Source organism: Anomaloglossus baeobatrachus, chromosome 3 (assembly GCF_048569485.1).
Source record: "Anomaloglossus baeobatrachus isolate aAnoBae1 chromosome 3, aAnoBae1.hap1, whole genome shotgun sequence".
In the NCBI taxonomy this organism is placed as follows: domain Eukaryota; kingdom Metazoa; phylum Chordata; class Amphibia; order Anura; family Aromobatidae; genus Anomaloglossus; species Anomaloglossus baeobatrachus.
Window position 1 is genome coordinate 8,180,978 of NC_134355.1, and position 17,431 is coordinate 8,198,408.

At 55.1% G+C, this 17,431-nt stretch overlaps 1 protein-coding gene across 5 annotated transcripts in view; it reads right to left on the reverse strand.

Moving 5' to 3' along the window:
• Nucleotides 1–4,680: 4,680 nt before the first annotated feature.
• MDGA1 (MAM domain containing glycosylphosphatidylinositol anchor 1) overlaps nucleotides 4,681–17,431 on the reverse strand; it is a 506,924-nt gene continuing 494,173 nt past the window's right edge. For 4 of the 5 annotated variants that reach the window (XM_075338981.1, XM_075338979.1, XM_075338977.1 and 1 more), the window contains one exon: nucleotides 4,681–5,778. In XM_075338981.1, coding sequence (XP_075195096.1) covers nucleotides 5,687–5,778 — 92 coding nt within the window. In that variant the 3' untranslated portion in view covers nucleotides 4,681–5,686. The remainder of the gene's footprint in view (nucleotides 5,779–17,431) is intronic. The other variant, XM_075338978.1, reaches the window with a different exon arrangement.

Genomic DNA, 17,431 nt, shown 5'->3' on the forward strand with positions numbered 1-17,431 from the left:
TTATCATGTATCTCTGTATACAGGGAACTCCCCCTAGTGGTGACTGCAGACTGGATCCTATGTATCTCTATATATAGGGAGCTCCCCCTAGTGGTGACTGCAGACAGGATCTTATCATGTATCTCTGTATACAGGGAGCTCCCCCTAGTGGTGGCTGCAGACAGGATCTTATCATGTATCTCTGTACACAGGGAGCTCCCCCTAGTGTTGACTGCAGACAGGATCTTATCATGTACCTCTGTATACAGGGAGCTCCCCCTAGTGGTGACTGCAGACAGGGTCTTATCATGTATCTCTGTATACAGGGAGCTCCCCCTAGTGGTGACTGCAGACAGGATCTTATCATGTATCTCTGTATACAGGGAGCTACCCCTAGTGGTGGCTGCAGACAGGATCTTATCATGTATCTCTGTATACAGGGAGCTCCCCCTAGTGTTGACTGCAGACAGGATCTTATCATGTACCTCTGTATACAGGGAGCTCCCCCTAGTGGTGACTGCAGACAGGGTCTTATCATGTATCTCTGTATACAGGGAGCTCTCCCTAGTGGTGACTGCAGACAGGATCTTATCATGTATCTCTGTATACAGGGAGCTCCCCCTAGTGGTGGCTGCAGACAGGATCTTATCATGTATCTCTGTATACAGGGAGCTCCCCCTAGTGGTGACTGCAGACAGGATCTTATCATGTATCTCTGTATACAGGGAGCTCCCCCTAGTGGGGGCTGCAGACAGGATCTTATCATGTATCTCTGTATACAGGGAGCTCCCCCTAGTGGTGACTGCAGACAGGATCTTATCATGTATCTCTGTATACAGGGAGCTCCCCCTAGTGTTGACTGCAGACAGGATCTTATCATGTACCTCTGTATACAGGGAGCTCCCCCTAGTGGTGACTGCAGACAGGGTCTTATCATGTATCTCTGTATACAGGGAGCTCCCCCTAGTGGTGACTGCAGACAGGATCTTATCATGTATCTCTGTATACAGGGAGCTCCCCCTAGTGTTGACTGCAGACAGGATCTTATCATGTACCTCTGTATACAGGGAGCTCCCCCTAGTGGTGACTGCAGACAGGGTCTTATCATGTATCTCTGTATACAGGGAGCTCCCCCTAGTGGTGACTGCAGACAGGATCTTATCATGTATCTCTGTATACAGGGAGCTCCCCCTAGTGGTGGCTGCAGACAGGATCTTATCATGTATCTCTGTATACAGGGAGATCCCCCTAGTGGTAGTCACCACCTCCAGACCTGCAGTCACTATTCTGCTTTTACATTGTGTTTTATCCTCCATTCACCTCCAGAGCTGGAGTCACTATTCTGCTGCTGCATCATGTTTTATTCTCCAGTCACCTCCAGAGCTGCGGTCACTATTCTGCTGTTACAGCGTGTCTGATGATCTTGATGTGTGCTCACAGTTGCTCTGGATGTGAGCCCTGCATGCTGTGAGTGGTATTCCTGGGTTGTTTGGTTGCAGCAGCTCCAGCTGTATTATTATATTATATATTTGTAGCGCTGCCGGGATGTGAGTGATCGCTGTGTACGGTGGTGAGCGATCGCTCTGTACGGTGGTGAGCTATCGCTGTGTACGGTGGAGAGCGATCGCTGTGTACGGTGGAGAGCGATCGCTGTGTACGGTGGTGAGCGATCGCTGTGTACGGTGGAGAGCGATTGCTGTGTACGGTGGAGAGCGATCGCTGTGTACGGTGGAGAGCGATCGCTGTGTACGGTGGAGAGCGATCGCTGTGTACGGTGGTGAGCGACCGCTGTGTACGGTGGTGAGTGATCGCTGTGTACGGTGGAGAGTGATCGCTGTGTATGGTGGAGAGCGATCGCTGTGTACGGTGGTGAGCGACCGCTGTGTACGGTGGTGAGCGATCGCTGTGTACGGTGGAGAGCGATCGCTGTGGATGGTGATGAGCGACCGCTGTGTACGGTGGTGAGGGATTGTTGTGTACGGTGGAGAGTGATCGCTGTGTATGGTGGAGAGCGATCGCTGTGTACGGTGGTGAGCGATCGCTGTGTACGGTGGTGAGAGATCGCTGTGTACGGTGGAGAGCGATCGCTGTGTACGGTGGTGAGCGATTGCTGTGTACGGTGGAGAGCGATCGCTGTGTACGGTGGAGAGCGATCGCTGTGTACGGTGGAGAGCGATCGCTGTGTACGGTGGTGAGTGATCGCTGTGTACGGTGGAGAGCGATCGCTGTGTACGGTGGAGAGCGATCGCTGTGTACGGTGGTGAGCGACCGCTGTGTACGGTGGTGAGCGATCGCTGTGTACGGTGGAGAGCGATCGCTGTGGATGGTGATGAGCGACCGCTGTGTACGGTGGTGAGGGATTGTTGTGTACGGTGGTGAGCGATCGCTGTGTACGGTGGTGAGTGATCGCTGTGTACGGTGAAGAGCGATCGCTGTGTACGGTGGAGAGTGATCGCTGTGTACGGTGGTGAGCGATCGCTTTGTACAGTGGAGAGTGATCACTGTGTACAGTGGAGAGTGATCGCTGTGTACGGTGGAGAGTGATCGATGTGTACGGTGAAGAGTGATCGCTGTGTAAAGTGAAGAGCGATCGCTGTGTACGGTGAAGAGTGATCGCTGTGTACAGTGAAGAGCGATCGCTGTGTACGGTGGTGAGCTATCGCTGTGTACGGTGGAGAGTGATCGCTGTGTACGGTGAAGAGCGATCGCTGTGTACGGTGAAGAGCGATCGCTGTGTACGGTGGAGAGTGATCGCTGTGTACGGTGGTGAGCGATCGCTTTGTACGGTGGAGAGTGATCGCTGTGTACAGTGGAGAGTGATCGCTGTGTACGGTGAAGAGCGATCGCTGTGTACGGTGAAGAGCGATCGCTGTGTACAGTGGAGAGTGATCGCTGTGTACGGTGAAGAGCGATCGCTGTGTACGGTGGAGAGTGATCGCTGTGTACGGTGGAGAGTGATCGCTGTGTACGGTGGAGAGTGATCGCTGTGTACGGTGGAGAGTGATCGCTGTGTACGGTGGAGAGTGATCGCTGTGTACGGTGGAGAGTGATCGCTGTGTACGGTGAAGAGCGATCGCTGTGTACGGTGGTGAGCGATCGCTGTGTACGGTGGAGAGTGATCGCTGTGTACGGTGAAGAGCGATCGCTGTGTACGGTGGAGAGTGATCGCTGTGTACGGTGGAGAGTGATCGCTGTGTACGGTGGTGAGCGATCGCTGTGTACGGTGGAGAGCGATCGCTGTGTACGGTGATGAGCGACCGCTGTGTACAGTGGAGAGTGATCGCTGTGTACGGTAGAGAGCGATCGCTGTGTACGGTGATGAGCGACCGCTGTGTACAGTGGAGAGTGATCGCTGTGTACAGTGGAGAGTGATCGCTGTGTACGGTGGAGAGCGATCGCTGTGTACGGTGGTGAGCGATCGCTGTGTACGGTGGAGAGTGATCGCTGTGTACGGTGAAGAGCGATCGCTGTGTACGGTGGAGAGTGATCGCTGTGTACGGTGGTGAGCGATCGCTGTGTACGGTGGAGAGCGATCGCTGTGTACGGTGATGAGCGACCGCTGTGTACAGTGGAGAGTGATCGCTGTGTATGGTGGAGAGTGATCGCTGTGTACGGTGAAGAGCGATCGCTGTGTACGGTGATGAGCGACCGCTGTGTACAGTGGAGAGTGATCGCTGTGTACAGTGGAGAGTGATCGCTGTGTACGGTGGAGAGCGATCGCTGTGTACGGTGAAGAGCGATCGCTGTGTACGGTGGTGAGCGACCGCTGTGTACAGTGGAGAGTGATCGCTGTGTACAGTGGAGAGTGATCGCTGTGTACGGTGGAGAGCGATCGCTGTGTACGGTGAAGAGCGATCGCTGTGTACGGTGGAGAGCGATCGCTGTGTACAGTGGAGAGTGATCGCTGTGTATGGTGGAGAGTGATCGCTGTGTACGGTGGAGAGCGATCGCTGTGTACGGTGATGAGCGACCGCTGTGTACAGTGGAGAGTGATCGCTGTGTATGGTGGAGAGTGATCGCTGTGTACAGTGGTGAGTGATCGCTGTGTACGGTGGAGAGTGATCGCTGTGTACGGTGGAGAGCGATCGCTGTGTACGGTGGTGAGTGATCGCTGTGTACGGTGGTGAGTGATCGCTGTGTACGGTGGAGAGTGATCGCTGTGTACGGTGGAGAGTGATCGCTGTGTACGGTGGAGAGCGATCGCTGTGTACGGTGGTGAGTGATCGCTGTGTACGGTGGTGAGTGATCGCTGTGTACGGTGGAGAGTGATCGCTGTGTACGGTGAAGAGCGATCGCTGTGTACGATGGCGAGTGATCGCTGTGTACGGTGATGAGTGATCGCTGTGTACAGTGGAGAGTGATCGCTGTGTATGGTGGAGAGTGATCGCTGTGTACAGTGGTGAGTGATCGCTGTGTATTGTGGAGAGTGACCGCTGTGTACAGTGGAGAGTGATTGCTGTGCACGGTGGTGCTAGGCCCGTATGTCCTGCCCTGAAGACACTGATGGTCATTACAGAATAAGGAGGCGGAGTTCCCATGCCCCGCCTCCTACAGCAGAGCAGTGGGGGGAGGCTCCTGGTGCAGCCATTGGCCTTACAGACACTGAGAGGAAAGGACTGATCTCTTAGTGCAGTATTATTATATCCGGATCCTCAGAACGAGGCCGCGGCCCCTCTCGATGTAACACAGGAAGACAGCGGCTGATAGAAAACGATACCAGATTTATTTAAAATTCTCAGATTTGGTAACAATATTCTAAATGTCATCCTGTAGATCAGACGACCTCTGTCCCCTGCGGAAACCTATGAGCCATGGTGGGTGGAGGTGGTGATGAGTGTGATGACGGTGGGATCGGCACATGTAGATGGTGGAGACGCTACGGCTTATGTGTCGGGATAGATAAACCACTAAATATTAGCTGGATTCTCGGCAGCCCCCACTGCACGTCCCCGCCGTCTAGGATAGCTCTAATGCAGCAAGCTGTCTGCGGCCTCCGGACCACCTGGGCATCATATGTGGCCCATGGTGAGACGTGGGAAGACCTGGGACAAGGGCCACCTAGCTATAGTCTACAATCATGGTGGTCCTGTGAGGAGGGTCCATCATCATGGATGGACATAATGGGGTCTGTGATGGGAAGGACACATGATTACATGGAGATATATGAACTCGGAAGAGCATGCATACATGAGCATACATGAGCGGATATGACGCTGAGCAGCACGCAAGGGATCTACGTAGAAAACGAGGGTAAGGAGCCGGGACGTCCCTTCCAGGTTCCTGCCCCGGGGCAGATAACATTCTCCAGCCACGGTCTCCACAGCTTCAGTAGAAATTTGTGCTTATATTTTCGGTCCAGTTTGTTTTTGTGTTTTGCTTCCACGTTTCCCGTGTGGACGAGTCTCGTATCTCCTGGTGTGAAGTCCGCTCCCTTCGGTCTTCTTCTCTCGCTGGTCGCGCCTGGTTTGTTTGTCGCTCGCTGGTTTGGTCGTTCCTTCTTGGCTTTCTCTCTCCCCTTGGTTGTATTGTAGATGCAATGGTCTTCTTGAAGGAGCCCCGCAATCCGTGGTCGGGCCCTTCAGTCAGACATGCTCGCCGCTCTTTGGTAAGATCTGGACACTTTGGTGTGTCGTGGAGGAGGAAAGAGGAGGAAAAGGGCACAAGGTTGGGGAGGCCACGTTCGGAATCCAGTGGATGCCACTTTGTATCATCTCAGGAGCACGAAGAGCAGGAAAGATACGAGCCAGATGGGAAATCCTGAGACGGGACGACAGGCGGAGCTGCTGGGGGCCGCGACTGCTGCAAGACAAGGAGGCAACAATGTATCAATGTCCAGAAGGACGGGTCACCTGGAGAAATGGAGGAAACAGGTTATCAAGTCTGAACCAGAGCTGCATTTATAATTCTGCCACTGGACCTCACATATTCATGTAGGAACCTCAAACCTGCTCTGAAGGTGCATCACATGGGGTGGTACGTCCGTATCTGACCTTTTCCCCCTCCTACAAGTCCATGGATTTCAAATCTGTTAACAGCAAATGGTTCCCATCATGTCGTCAGCCGGTCCCTCCCTGGTGAAGCTAGGAAATACGACTGTCCGTTCTGAACAAATCCATGAAAGGACATGCACCCTTTTACAGATTTTCTCGGCACATTTTGTCTGTCATATAGTATAAAACATTTTTGCAATTGGCATTAATTAAAAATATTGGAGCCGTATTCTGCAGCTTGCACAAGTTACCATACACTGCAAGCTGCTCAGTGCAGTTCAGCTCTGCAGTCGTTAATTCCAGCTCCTCTTGTCAGTTTCGTGCCTCTCCAGATCACGCATGATGTGATGACTTTTGAGCTGGGATTCACATTCAGGAGAGGAGAGAGAGCGATTGGATACTGAACAGATATGGAGGCAACGGTCTGACACTGAACAGCATTGAGCAGCTTGCAGTGTAACACAAGGAATATCCAGAAAACAAAGAAAAATATTTAACTCCTTCACAATGTGATGTATATTTACACTGCTGACCTTGCACGCCAAGCCCGCACCTTTCCCGGAAGGTGATGACTGATTTAATCAGCCGTCATGTGCCTTTAACAACCACTGGTGGAGCTGTTAACCTGATAAATGCCGCTGTCAGGGGCTGGCCACTCCATGATGTGATCGTGGGGTGCTGATGGGCTGATTCTTGTGAAATCCAGCATTTAGCTGGTGTTCATAAGAGATTGGGATTTCACTATACACAGCAGTGCTCATGCACTGCTGTGTATAGTACAAGCGATCAGACGATTGGAGCTTCAGGTCCCCTAAGGGGTCTAACAAAACAGAAAAAAGTAAAAACAATGTTTTTAAGAAATATAACCCCCCCCCCCCCACAAGTCCAAATCACCCCACTTTACCTCATTAAAGATAAACTACTTAACCCCCCCCCACACATATCTGGTATTGGTGTAATCTCACGGACCCGGCGAGTCACTCTGCCAGGTCAGTTTCACCGTATAATGGTAAAAAAAAATGTGAAATTACACTTTTTTGTTGCAATTTTAGCGCTCCTTTTCTGCGTTCTAGTGCATTCAATGATCAAATGAAATCTGTCATTCAAAAGTACAACTTGTTCTCCCCAAAAAATCCAAGTCCTCGTACGGCTATGTGGATGGAAAAATAAAAAAAAGTGATGGCTCTTGGAAGAAGGGGAGGAAAAACAAAAATGGAAAAAAATACGAAACGGAAAATCGCTGGGAAATGAAAGGGTTAAATATAAAGATGTTTTATACCATGTGATACAAAGAATGCGCTAAAAAATAAAAAACTCCAGAGCGTCAGAAGATTGGTAACACAGACACCTGGATTGTTCCTCCATCGTTTCCTTCAGGAGCCTCCTGCGTCTCACACTGACCCCCGGGATGGAGCGGATCCTATGAATGGGGGGACGACTCCCCTGCACCAGCTATGGAGCGGATCCTATGAATGGGGGGACGACTCCCCTGCACCAGCTATGGAGCGGATCCTATGAATGGAGGACGACTCCCCTGCACCAGCTATGGAGCGGATCCTATGAATGGAGGACGACTCCCCTGCACCAGCTATGGAGCGGATCCTATGAATGGGGGGACGACTCCCCTGCACCAGCTATGGAGCGGATCCTATGAATGGAGGACGACTCCCCTGCACCAGCTATGGAGCAGATCCTATGAATGGAGGACGACTCCCCTGCACCAGCTATGGAGCGGATCCTATGAATGGAGGACGACTCCCCTGCCCCAGCTATGGAGCGGATCCTATGAATGGAGGACGACTCCCCTGCACCAGCTATGGAGCGGATCCTATGAATGGAGGACGACTCCTCTGCACCAGCTATGGAGCGGATCCTATGAATGGAGGACGACTCCCCTGCCCCAGCTATGGAGCGGATCCTATGAATGGAGGACGACTCCCCTGCACCAGCTATGGAGCGGATCCTATGAATGGAGGACGACTCCCCTGCACCAGCTATGGAGCAGATCCTATGAATGGAGGACGACTCCTCTGCCCCAGCTATGGAGCGGATCCTATGAATGGAGGACGACTCCTCTGCACCAGCTATGGAGCGGATCCTATGAATGGAGGACGACTCCCCTGCACCAGCTATGGAGCGGATCCTATGAATGGAGGACGACTCCCCTGCCCCAGCTATGGAGCGGATCCTATGAATGGAGGACGACTCCCCTGCACCAGCTATGGAGCAGATCCTATGAATGGAGGACGACTCCCCTGCCCCAGCTATGGAGCAGATCCTATGAATGGAGGACGACTCCCCTGCACCAGCTATGGAGCGGATCCTATGAATGGAGGACGACTCCCCTGCCCCAGCTATGGAGCGGATCCTATGAATGGAGGACGACTCCCCTGCCCCAGCTATGGAGCGGATCCTATGAATGGAGGACGACTCCCCTGCACCAGCTATGGAGCGGATCCTATGAATGGGGGGACGACTCCCCTGCACCAGCTATGGAGCGGATCCTATGAATGGAGGACGACTCCCCTGCACCAGCTATGGAGCAGATCCTATGAATGGAGGACGACTCCCCTGCACCAGCTATGGAGCGGATCCTATGAATGGAGGACGACTCCCCTGCCCCAGCTATGGAGCGGATCCTATGAATGGAGGACGACTCCCCTGCCCCAGCTATGGAGCGGATCCTATGAATGGAGGACGACTCCCCTGCACCAGCTATGGAGCGGATCCTATGAATGGAGGGACGACTCCCCTTCCCCAGCTATGGAGCAGATCCTATGAATGGAGGGACGATTCCCCTGCACCAGCTATGGAGCGGATCCTATGAATGGAGGGACGACTCCCCTGCCCCAGCTATGGAGCGGATCCTATGAATGGAGGACGACTCCCCTGCCCCAGCTATGGAGCAGATCCTATGAATGGAGGGACGATTCCCCTGCACCAGCTATGGAGCGGATCCTATGAATGGAGGGACGACTCCCCTGCCCCAGCTATGGAGCAGATCCTATGAATGGAGGATGACTCCCCTGCACCAGCTATGGAGCAGATCCTATGAATGGAGGACGACTCCCCTGCCCCAGCTATGGAGCGGATCCTATGAATGGAGGACGACTCCCCTGCCCCAGCTATGGAGCGGATCCTATGAATGGAGGGACGACTCCCCTGCACCAGCTATGGAGCGGATCCTATGAATGGAGGACGACTCCCCTGCCCCAGCTATGGAGCGGATCCTATGAATGGAGGACGACTCCCCTGCACTAGCTATGGAGCGGATCCTATGAATGGAGGACGACTCCCCTGCCCCAGCTATGGAGCGGATCCTATGAATGGAGGACGACTCCCCTGCACCAGCTATGGAGCGGATCCTATGAATGGAGGGACGACTCCCCTGCCCCAGCTATGGAGCGGATCCTATGAATGGAGGACGACTCCCCTGCCCAAGCTATGGAGCGGATCCTATGAATGGAGGACGACTCCCATGCCCCAGCTATGGAGCAGATCCTATGAATGGAGGACGACTCCCCTGCCCCAGCTATGGAGCGGATCCTATGAATGGAGGACGACTCCCCTGCACCAGCTATGGAGCAGATCCTATGAATGGAGGACGACTCCCCTGCCCCAGCTATGGAGCGGATCCTATGAATGGAGGACGACTCCCCTGCCCCAGCTATGGAGCGGATCCTATGAATGGAGGGACGACTCCCCTGCACCAGCTATGGAGCGGATCCTATGAATGGAGGATGACTCCCCTGCACCAGCTATGGAGCGGATCCTATGAATGGAGGACGACTCCCCTGCACCAGCTATGGAGCAGATCCTATGAATGGAGGACGACTCCCCTGCACCAGCTATGGAGCGGATCCTATGAATGGAGGACGACTCCCCTGCCCCAGCTATGGAGCGGATCCTATGAATGGAGGGACCACTCCCCTGCACCAGCTATGGAGCGGATCCTATGAATGGAGGATGACTCCCCTGCACCAGCTATGGAGCGGATCCTATGAATGGAGGGACGACTCCCCTGCACCAGCTATGGAGCAGATCCTATGAATGGAGAACGACTCCCCTGCCCCAGCTATGGAGCAGATCCTATGAATGGAGGAAGACTCCCCTGCCCCAGCTATGGAGCAGATCCTATGAATGGAGGGACGACTCCCCTGCACCAGCTATCGAGCGGATCCTATGAATGGAGGGACGACTCCCCTGCCCCAGCTATGGAGCGGATCCTATGAATGGAGGGACGACTCCCCTGCCCCAGCTATGGAGCGGATCCTATGAATGGAGGGACGACTCCCCTGCACCAGCTATGGAGCGGATCCTATGAATGGAGGGACGACTCCCCTGCACCAGCTATGGAGCGGATCCTATGAATGGAGGGACGACTCCCCTGCCCCAGCTATGGAGCAGATCCTATGAATGGAGGACGACTCCCCTGCACCAGCTATGGAGCGGATCCTATGAATGGAGGGACGACTCCCCTGCCCCAGCTATGGAGCGGATCCTATGAATGGAGGACGACTCCCCTGCCCCAGCTATGGAGCGGATCCTATGAATGGAGGACGACTCCCCTGCCCCAGCTATGGAGCGGATCCTATGAATGGAGGACGACTCCCCTGCACCAGATATGGAGTGGATCCTATGAATGGAGGACGACTCCCCTGCCCCAGATATGGAGCGGATCCTATGAATGGAGGACGACTCCCCTGCCCCAGCTATGGAGCGGATCCTATGAATGGAGGACGACTCCCCTGCCCCAGCTATGGAGCGGATCCTATGAATGGAGGATGACTCCCCTGCCCCAGCTATGGAGCAGATCCTATGAATGGAGGACGACTCCCCTGCCCCAGCTATGGAGCGGATCCTATGAATGGAGGACGACTCCCCTGCACCAGCTATGGAGCGGATCCTATGAATGGAGGACGACTCCCCTGCCCCAGCTATGGAGCGGATCCTATGAATGGAGGACGACTCCCCTGCCCCAGCTATGGAGCGGATCCTATGAATGGAGGACGACTCCCCTGCCCCAGCTATGGAGCGGATCCTATGAATGGAGAACGACTCCCCTGCCCCAGATATGGAGCAGATCCTATGAATGGAGGACGACTCCCCTGCACCAGCTATGGAGCGGATCCTATGAATGGAGGATGACTCCCCTGCACCAGCTATGGAGCAGATCCTATGAATGAAGGGACCACTCCCCTGCACCAGCTATGGAGCGGATCCTATGAATGGAGGGACGACTCCCCTGCACCAGCTATGCAGCGGATCCTATGAATGAAGGGACCACTCCCCTGCACCAGCTATGGAGCGGATCCTATGAATGGAGGATGACTCCCCTGCCCCAGCTATGGATTGGATCCTATGAATGGAGGACGACTCCCCTGCCCCAGCTATGGAGCAGATCCTATGAATGGAGGACGACTCCCCTGCACCAGCTATGGAGCAGATCCTATGAATGGAGAACGACTCCCCTGCCCCAGCTATGGAGCAGATCCTATGAATGGAGGAAGACTCCCCTGCCCCAGCTATGGAGCAGATCCTATGAATGGAGGGACGACTCCCCTGCACCAGCTATCGAGCGGATCCTATGAATGGAGGGACGACTCCCCTGCCCCAGCTATGGAGCGGATCCTATGAATGGAGGGACGACTCCCCTGCCCCAGCTATGGAGCGGATCCTATGAATGGAGGGACGACTCCCCTGCACCAGCTATGGAGCGGATCCTATGAATGGAGGGACGACTCCCCTGCACCAGCTATGGAGCGGATCCTATGAATGGAGGGACGACTCCCCTGCCCCAGCTATGGAGCAGATCCTATGAATGGAGGACGACTCCCCTGCACCAGCTATGGAGCGGATCCTATGAATGGAGGGACGACTCCCCTGCCCCAGCTATGGAGCGGATCCTATGAATGGAGGACGACTCCCCTGCCCCAGCTATGGAGCGGATCCTATGAATGGAGGACGACTCCCCTGCCCCAGCTATGGAGCGGATCCTATGAATGGAGGACGACTCCCCTGCACCAGATATGGAGTGGATCCTATGAATGGAGGACGACTCCCCTGCCCCAGATATGGAGCGGATCCTATGAATGGAGGACGACTCCCCTGCCCCAGCTATGGAGCGGATCCTATGAATGGAGGACGACTCCCCTGCCCCAGCTATGGAGCGGATCCTATGAATGGAGGATGACTCCCCTGCCCCAGCTATGGAGCAGATCCTATGAATGGAGGACGACTCCCCTGCCCCAGCTATGGAGCGGATCCTATGAATGGAGGACGACTCCCCTGCACCAGCTATGGAGCGGATCCTATGAATGGAGGACGACTCCCCTGCCCCAGCTATGGAGCGGATCCTATGAATGGAGGACGACTCCCCTGCCCCAGCTATGGAGCGGATCCTATGAATGGAGGACGACTCCCCTGCCCCAGCTATGGAGCGGATCCTATGAATGGAGGACGACTCCCCTGCCCCAGATATGGAGCAGATCCTATGAATGGAGGACGACTCCCCTGCACCAGCTATGGAGCGGATCCTATGAATGGAGGATGACTCCCCTGCACCAGCTATGGAGCAGATCCTATGAATGAAGGGACCACTCCCCTGCACCAGCTATGGAGCGGATCCTATGAATGGAGGGACGACTCCCCTGCACCAGCTATGCAGCGGATCCTATGAATGAAGGGACCACTCCCCTGCACCAGCTATGGAGCGGATCCTATGAATGGAGGATGACTCCCCTGCCCCAGCTATGGATTGGATCCTATGAATGGAGGACGACTCCCCTGCCCCAGCTATGGAGCAGATCCTATGAATGGAGGACGACTCCCCTGCACCAGCTATGGAGCAGATCCTATGAATGGAGGATGACTTCCCTGCCCCAGCTATGGAGCGGATCCTATGAATGGAGGGACGACTCCCCTGCACCATCTATGGAGCGGATCCTATGAATGGAGGATGACTCCCCTGCACCAGCTATGGAGCGGATCCTATGAATGGAGGACGACTCCCCTGCACCATCTATGGAGCGGATCCTATGAATGGAGGATGACTCCCCTGCACCAGCTATGGAGCGGATCCTATGAATGGAGGATGACTCCCCTGCACCAGCTATGGAGCAGATCCTATGAATGGAGGATGACTTCCCTGCCCCAGCTATGGAGCGGATCCTATGAATGGAGGGACGACTCCCCTGCACCAGCTATGGAGCGGATCCTATGAATGGAGGATGACTCCCCTGCACCAGCTATGGAGCAGATCCTATGAATGGAGGATGACTCCCCTGCACCAGCTATGCAGCGGATCCTATGAATGGAGGGACCACTCCCCTGCACCAGCTATGGAGCGGATCCTATGAATGGAGGGACGACTCCCCTGCACCAGCTATGCAGCGGATCCTATGAATGAAGGGACCACTCCCCTGCACCAGCTATGGAGCGGATCCTATGAATGGAGGATGACTCCCCTGCCCCAGCTATGGATTGGATCCTATGAATGGAGGACGACTCCCCTGCCCCAGCTATGGAGCAGATCCTATGAATGGAGGACGACTCCCCTGCACCAGCTATGGAGCAGATCCTATGAATGGAGGATGACTCCCCTGCACCAGCTATGGAGCAGATCCTATGAATGGAGGATGACTTCCCTGCCCCAGCTATGGAGCGGATCCTATGAATGGAGGGACGACTCCCCTGCACCAGCTATGGAGCGGATCCTATGAATGGAGGACGACTCCCCTGCACCAGCTATGGAGCGGATCCTATGAATGGAGGATGACTCCCCTGCACCAGCTATGGAGCAGATCCTATGAATGGAGGATGACTTCCCTGCCCCAGCTATGGAGCGGATCCTATGAATGGAGGGACGACTACCCTGCCCCAGCTATGGAGCGGATCCTATGAATGGAGGACGACTCCCCTGCACCAGCTATGGAGCGGATCCTATGAATGGAGGACGACCCCCCTGCCCCAGCTATGGAGCGGATCCTATGAATGGAGGACGACTCCCCTGCCCCAGCTATGGAGCGGATCCTATGAATGGAGGGACCACTCCCCTGCACCAGCTATGGAGCGGATCCTATGAATGGAGGACGACTGCCCTGCACCAGCTATGGAGCGGATCCTATGAATGGAGGATGACTCCCCTGCACCAGCTATGGAGCGGATCCTATGAATGGAGGGACCACTCCCCTGCACCAGCTATGGAGCGGATCCTATGAATGGAGGACGACTGCCCTGCACCAGCTATGGAGCGGATCCTATGAATGGAGGACGACTCCCCTGCACCAGCTATGGAGCGGATCCTATGAATGGAGGGACCACTCCCCTGCACCAGCTATGGAGCGGATCCTATGAATGGAGGACGACTCCTCTGCCCCAGCTATGGAGCGGATCCTATGAATGGAGGACGACTCCTCTGCCCCAGCTATGGAGCGGATCCTATGAATGGGGGGGACGACTCCCCTGCACCAGCTATGGAGCGGATCCTATGAATGGAGGACGACTCCCCTGCCCCAGCTATGGAGCAGATCCTATGAATGGAGGACGACTCCCCTGCACCAGCTATGGAGCAGATCCTATGAATGGAGGACGACTCCCCTGCACCAGCTATGGAGCGGATCCTATGAATGGAGGACGACTCCCCTGCCCCAGCTATGGAGCAGATCCTATGAATGGAGGACGACTCCCCTGCACCAGCTATGGAGCGGATCCTATGAATGGAGGGACGACTCCCCTGCCCCAGCTATGGAGCGGATCCTATGAATGGAGGACGACTCCTCTGCCCCAGCTATGGAGCGGATCCTATGAATGGAGGACGACTCCTCTGCCCCAGCTATGGAGCGGATCCTATGAATGGGGGGGACGACTCCCCTGCACCAGCTATGGAGCAGATCCTATGAATGGAGGACGACTCCCCTGCCCCAGCTATGGAGCAGATCCTATGAATGGAGGACGACTCCCCTGCACCAGCTATGGAGCAGATCCTATGAATGGAGGATGACTCCCCTGCACCAGCTATGGAGCGGATCCTATGAATGGAGGGACGACTCCCCTGCCCCAGCTATGGAGCGGATCCTATGAATGGAGGACGACTCCTCTGCCCCAGCTATGGAGCGGATCCTATGAATGGAGGACGACTCCCCTGCACCAGCTATGGAGCGGATCCTATGAATGGAGGACGACTCCCCTGCACCAGCTATGGAGCAGATCCTATGAATGGAGGATGACTCCCCTGCACCAGCTATGGAGCAGATCCTATGAATGGAGGACGACTCCCCTGCACCAGCTATGGAGCAGATCCTATGAATGGAGGATGACTCCCCTGCACCAGCTATGGAGCAGATCCTATGAATGGAGGATGACTCCCCTGCACCAGCTATGGAGCGGATCCTATGAATGGAGGATGACTCCCATGCCCCAGCTATGGAGCGGATCCTATGAATGGAGGATGACTCCCATGCCCCAGCTATGGAGCAGATCCTATGAATGGAGGATGACTCCCCTGCACCAGCTATGGAGCGGATCCTATGAATGGAGGATGACTCCCCTGCACCAGCTATGGAGCAGATCCTATGAATGGAGGATGACTTCCCTGCCCCAGCTATGGAGCGGATCCTATGAATGGAGGGACGACTCCCCTGCACCAGCTATGGAGCGGATCCTATGAATGGAGGACGACTCCCCTGCACCAGCTATGGAGCGGATCCTATGAATGGAGGATGACTCCCCTGCACCAGCTATGGAGCGGATCCTATGAATGGAGGACGACTCCCCTGCACCAGCTATGGAGCAGATCCTATGAATGGAGGACGACTCCTCTGCACCAGCTATGCAGCGGATCCTATGAATGGAGGGACCACTCCCCTGCACCAGCTATGGAGCGGATCCTATGAATGGAGGATGACTCCCCTGCCCCAGCTATGGATTGGATCCTATGAATGGAGGACGACTCCCCTGCCCCAGCTATGGAGCAGATCCTATGAATGGAGGACGACTCCCCTGCACCAGCTATGGAGCAGATCCTATGAATGGAGGATGACTCCCCTGCACCAGCTATGGAGCAGATCCTATGAATGGAGGACGACTCCCCTGCACCAGCTATGGAGCAGATCCTATGAATGGAGGGACGACTCCCCTGCCCCAGCTATGGAGCGGATCCTATGAATGGAAGACGACTCCCCTGCACCAGCTATGGAGCGGATCCTATGAATGGAGGATGACTCCCCTGCACCAGCTATGGAGCAGATCCTATGAATGGAGGACGACTCCCCTGCACCAGCTATGGAGCAGATCCTATGAATGGAGGGACGACTCCCCTGCACCAGCTATGGAGCGGATCCTATGAATGGAGGACGACTCCCCTGCACCAGCTATGGAGCGGATCCTATGAATGGAGGACGACTCCCCTGCACCAGCTATGGAGCGGATCCTATGAATGGAGGGACCACTCCCCTGCACCAGCTATGGAGCGGATCCTATGAATGGAGGATGACTCCCCTGCCCCAGCTATGGAGCGGATCCTATGAATGGAGGACGACTCCCCTGCACCAGCTATGGAGCGGATCCTATGAATGGAGGACGACTCCCCTGCACCAGCTATGGAGCGGATCCTATGAATGGAGGATGACTCCCCTGCACCAGCTATGGAGCGGATCCTATGAATGGAGGGACCACTCCCCTGCACCAGCTATGGAGCGGATCCTATGAATGGAGGATGACTCCCCTGCCCCAGCTATGGAGCGGATCCTATGAATGGAGGACGACTCCCCTGCCCCAGCTATGGAGCGGATCCTATGAATGGAGGACGACTCCCCTGCCCCAGCTATGGAGCGGATCCTATGAATGGAGGACGACTCCCCTGCACCAGCTATGGAGCGGATCCTATGAATGGAGGACGACTCCCCTGCCCCAGCTATGGAGCAGATCCTATGAGTGGAGGACGACTCCCCTGCCCCAGCTATGGAGCGGATCCTATGAATGGAGGGACCACTCCTCTGCACCAGCTATGGAGCGGATCCTATGAATGGAGGATGACTCCCCTGCACCAGCTATGGAGCAGATCCTATGAATGGAGGATGACTTCCCTGCCCCAGCTATGGAGCGGATCCTATGAATGGAGGGACGACTCCCCTGCACCAGCTATGGAGCGGATCCTATGAATGGAGGACGACTCCCCTGCACCAGCTATGGAGCGGATCCTATGAATGGAGGATGACTCCCCTGCACCAGCTATGGAGCAGATCCTATGAATGGAGGATGACTTCCCTGCCCCAGCTATGGAGCGGATCCTATGAATGGAGGGACGACTCCCCTGCACCAGCTATGGAGCGGATCCTATGAATGGAGGACGACTCCCCTGCACCAGCTATGGAGCGGATCCTATGAATGGAGGATGACTCCCCTGCACCAGCTATGGAGCAGATCCTATGAATGGAGGACGACTCCCCTGCACCAGCTATGCA